Below are 3,907 nucleotides of genomic sequence, written 5' to 3'. Positions count from 1 at the left end.
ATTGACACTGCGTTGGCTATTGTAAACGAGCATTTCAATGAGCTCCTTGATGACATAAGACAGCGGGCAGATGTAGACTGGAATGGCCGAAAGGCAATGGCCACCGTGCTACCATGACCTTTTTGATGCCGTAAGCTTCGTTTTGATCATGTTGGGCTCTTCATGCCCCCTTTTGTTGGCGACCAAGGTGGGCCGTCACTTGAAGTGGTACCAACACATCACTGTACACGACTCCACTTCAACGTTATAGCTACCCGACCCGCCATTTTAGACATTTATGTCATTGGGATTAACTGATTGAATGGGTATTTTCTTTACATGCGTATCCATGGCTGCATGCCATGAACAACCGCTTTTTTTTGTGTAAAACACTTGATTACCGTGCACTGGATGTTAAATTAGCACGAATTAAATTTTATCTTCTTTTTTGAATGCAATGCAATGGAGTTTGCAATATAGTACACTGTCTTTATTATGATTCCCTAAACAAAGCCCCTTGTGGATTGTTTTTTTTTTTCCTTCCTGATGGATAGTGCCATACGAAACGCATTATAGGCAATTTCCCTAAACATTCGACGAAATGCAGTTTCAAGGTCATAGGCAATTTTGACTCGAAGTCGGACATCCCTGAGCCATATAGCTCTCCAACGCAATGAAAACCTTCATTTGGCAACAATGTCTCGTTATAATTCCTTGCGTCCCACCCGCTAACCACATGACTCGGATTACATTAACATGCCGTATCTAATCTAATTAATGAAACACAACCGCAACTGTTGTTACAACACAGACCAACATATTTAGGAGGCACATCCTCACAACCTGCATTACATAGTCCATCATTTTAAACGCAGGCAATATTACCAGAATTAAAGCGTAACTCACATAACTTATGCATTAAACCCTCCGAATGTCACATCAACATGTAGAACGCGTATCAGCCAGCCATATTCAATCCAATCCAGCACGATGCGTAACCTCCAATAAGAACGTGTTCAGCCAACTCACTCAAATTCGTAGTAGTCATCACCCCCTCTCCTGCTTCCATGCTGTCGTAAGCTGCGCTAGCCTAAAAAATATCGACGTTCTCCCCCATACTTGATTGTTGACACTTGCGAGAATTGTGTCCGCCCTTTCCACACAGTCGACACCTCTGAACATGGCAGAACTTACCTTGAGAGGTGACAACTCTTCGACCGCATCCTTTGTACCTTGCCCGCAACGGGTCTCGAACAGACACCCTACTGGCCTCCTCAGCAACACCCAGCCTTTAGCGATGTTTCTCCCGCAAGGATTGGCGCTCCTTTGCCAACCTTGTTTTCACATTCACGTAGTCCTCGAAGAATTGGCAAGAGAAGCTCACCAGCTCCCTGCAATCATCCAGCATCGCCGCGTGCATGCTCATGTATGCCGCGTCTGGGATCTCCCCAACACGTACTCCTTCGTTGGGTGCACGCGGCTGCTTTGCCCTCTTCATCCACCGTTCAAGTATTAGGCTTCTGGGGATAGCTGTCATGTTCAGATAAACCAGAACCCCAACCATGTGGACATAAGGAAGCCCAAAGGACTCCATCCGCTGACAAGAACAGCTGAATTCGTCATCTTCCTCGGCCCACGACATGGCCCATGATCTCTGCTTGCAGTACATTGCAATCTCGAACAAAACACAAGTGCTCGTTCTCTTGGTAGACACAACTCTAACATTGCTGGCTAGCATCAGCACCTCCCGAAACAGTTCGAAAACCTCTCTTGTATAAACCGTCGCAGCGAACAGCTCAATGGCCTCGAGTTTCGTCTTTACAACAGGCTCGCCGTACGCAGACTTGTAGTCTACCACTAGTTCTCTCCTCCTCATGAACTCCAAATAGTGTTGGAAGTGCTCCACAAACTCCATCAGATTGTACCCGTTGTGTATAAATTTTTGAAGCTGCATATTTAACGCCTCGCACCTCGATCTCGTCTTCAGTCCTGCGAAGAAGTTCCCCCGGATATGGGCATTAGACCATGAATGCTTCTTGGCATACATGTCCACTATCCACGGATGATCCTCCAACCCGTGGTCGGCCATGCTATCCATCCATATTATCTCAAATTCGTCGACCTCTAGATCTCCCATGAGGCATAGACGGAATTTCCTCAGAAAACATGGCCGTCCAACTCTACCAGTGGCGTTCCTTAGCAAATGCCAGCTACACAACCTGTGATGTGCACCGGGGAAAACTGTGCTAACCGCACTCTTCATGGCGAGGTCCCCGTCCGTGATGACAGACTTCGGCTGTTTTTCTTTCATTGCCTCAAGAAATGACCGCAACAACCACACGTAGCTTCCTTCGCTCTCGTTGCTCAAGATGGCGCAGCCAAACACCACCGTCCTCATATGATGGTCAACCCCTGAGAATATTACCAAATGGAACTTGTATTTGTTACGACCGTACGTTGCATTAAAACCCAGGACAGCCCCAAAAACGATGTAGTCATAACGACTTGTACCATCGTACCAGAAGAGATTTTCCAGCCTCTTGTCAACATCCAGCGAGTACTTCCAGAACATCCCATTATCAGTGGCCCTTAAAGTTCCCAAGAACTTCAACGCGACCTCGGCATCTGTCGCGCCAGCCCGCCTTTGCTTCTCTATCGCATTATATATGTCCTTTATCTCGAACCCTACAGTCTCGAATCCTCCCGACTGATTGGCAAAGGCATGGAAAATCGTCGGCTTCCGCAACCCAGATTTCCTCATGGAATTGATTTGGTGCAAATCGCTTTCCTTGACTGCTCTGTGTGACCGCGACAGACCTCTAAACCTCGCATCCAGCATGGGATGATTATGGTTGTCATAGAATTGTTCAACAAACCATCGCCCGCTGGCATCATCAACGTGGACCTTAATCCGGTCTTCACACCCGCACCGCGTGATCGGTCGAGGATCCATCTTCCTGTCTTCCCGCTGCATGTGTTTCCCATCTCGCTCGCCTTCCCTCGAGCACACAAATATCTGCCAAATGATTTCGCCCTCCGCCGCCTGCTTTGTTCTGCGACCCACCTTGGACCTCCTGACCGAGAATCCCTTGATGCGACCGTATTTGTTGTAGTAGTCATAAGCTGCCTGTAGGCTTGTGAACTCCGTCGTAAAGACGTCCATGGGTGTTAGGGAAGAAAATTCAATTGCGCCAAACGACCCTATCCCGTCAACAATCCTCACCGCTGCTTCTGCATCTATGTCCGCATCTGCGGCGGACGAATCCATCGCTTCTGCTTCCTCCACCGACACGATTTCGTCGCTCATTCCATCATCAGCATTCTGCAATGAAAAACATGCGGCATGTGTGACAACAGGCGGTGGGCCACATCAACATAAACCGGTCAACAAAAACTCAGAACATGAGCAACAAACACACCTGCGACGCATGGACTCGGTCAAAATTAGATGAAAACTCGTAGCTAAGCTCCACAAACCCATTCGGTTGTCACAGTTCAAAAAATCGCAGTGAAAGAACAGAACATCGGCGTTATCAACCACAACTACCAACACGCAGCTATAATTCTAGACATCCTAAAACAATCAAACTAAAACTCATTCAACTGTAAGGACCAACCAGAATTTAAACAGTTACACATCTAATTCGGCTATGTGCCATTCTAAACGGTAACCTCGAGAAATCAAACGGTTAAAACTGTTGAGGACACGGGGAGGCACGGGCCCCCAATTGAAATCAATTTCTGCGCATACCTCCCCCGGCATTATCGGATGATAAAAAGCTCAGTGACACTGACAAAGCGTACCTGTGAATCTGGTTGCCCTGTGTGGTCCATTGCCTTCCCTTACTGTGAACCTCGAGTTAGCCAGATCTCGATCTGTGCTTCCGCGCCGTTCAGTACCGCGTTCTCCTCCGCCGTGAACCGCCAT

General features: G+C 47.7%; 1 protein-coding gene across 1 annotated transcript; it reads right to left on the bottom strand.

The window, feature by feature from the left end:
• Positions 1–1,270: 1,270 nt before the first annotated feature.
• On the bottom strand, positions 1,271–3,907 carry LOC112770279 (protein FAR1-RELATED SEQUENCE 5-like). Its single transcript, XM_025814664.1, has 2 exons — positions 3,827–3,907; positions 1,271–3,301 (listed from the first exon to the last, which is right to left on the bottom strand). The coding sequence occupies exons 1-2, from the start codon at positions 3,905–3,907 to the stop codon at positions 1,271–1,273; spliced, it is 2,112 nt and encodes a 703-aa protein (XP_025670449.1).

Source organism: Arachis hypogaea, chromosome 18 (genome assembly GCF_003086295.3).
Source record: "Arachis hypogaea cultivar Tifrunner chromosome 18, arahy.Tifrunner.gnm2.J5K5, whole genome shotgun sequence".
Classification (NCBI taxonomy): domain Eukaryota; kingdom Viridiplantae; phylum Streptophyta; class Magnoliopsida; order Fabales; family Fabaceae; genus Arachis; species Arachis hypogaea.
This window is presented reverse-complemented; position numbering and strand designations above follow the sequence as displayed.

Coding starts and splice junctions, on each gene's coding strand:
- LOC112770279 (XM_025814664.1), bottom strand. CDS start 3,907: ATGGCGGTTCACGGCGGAGGAGAACGCGGTACTGAACGGCGCGGAAGC. Junction 3,302..3,826: donor TGGCTAACTCGAGGTTCACA/GTAAGGGAAGGC, acceptor TTTTCATTGCAG/AATGCTGATGATGGAATGAG.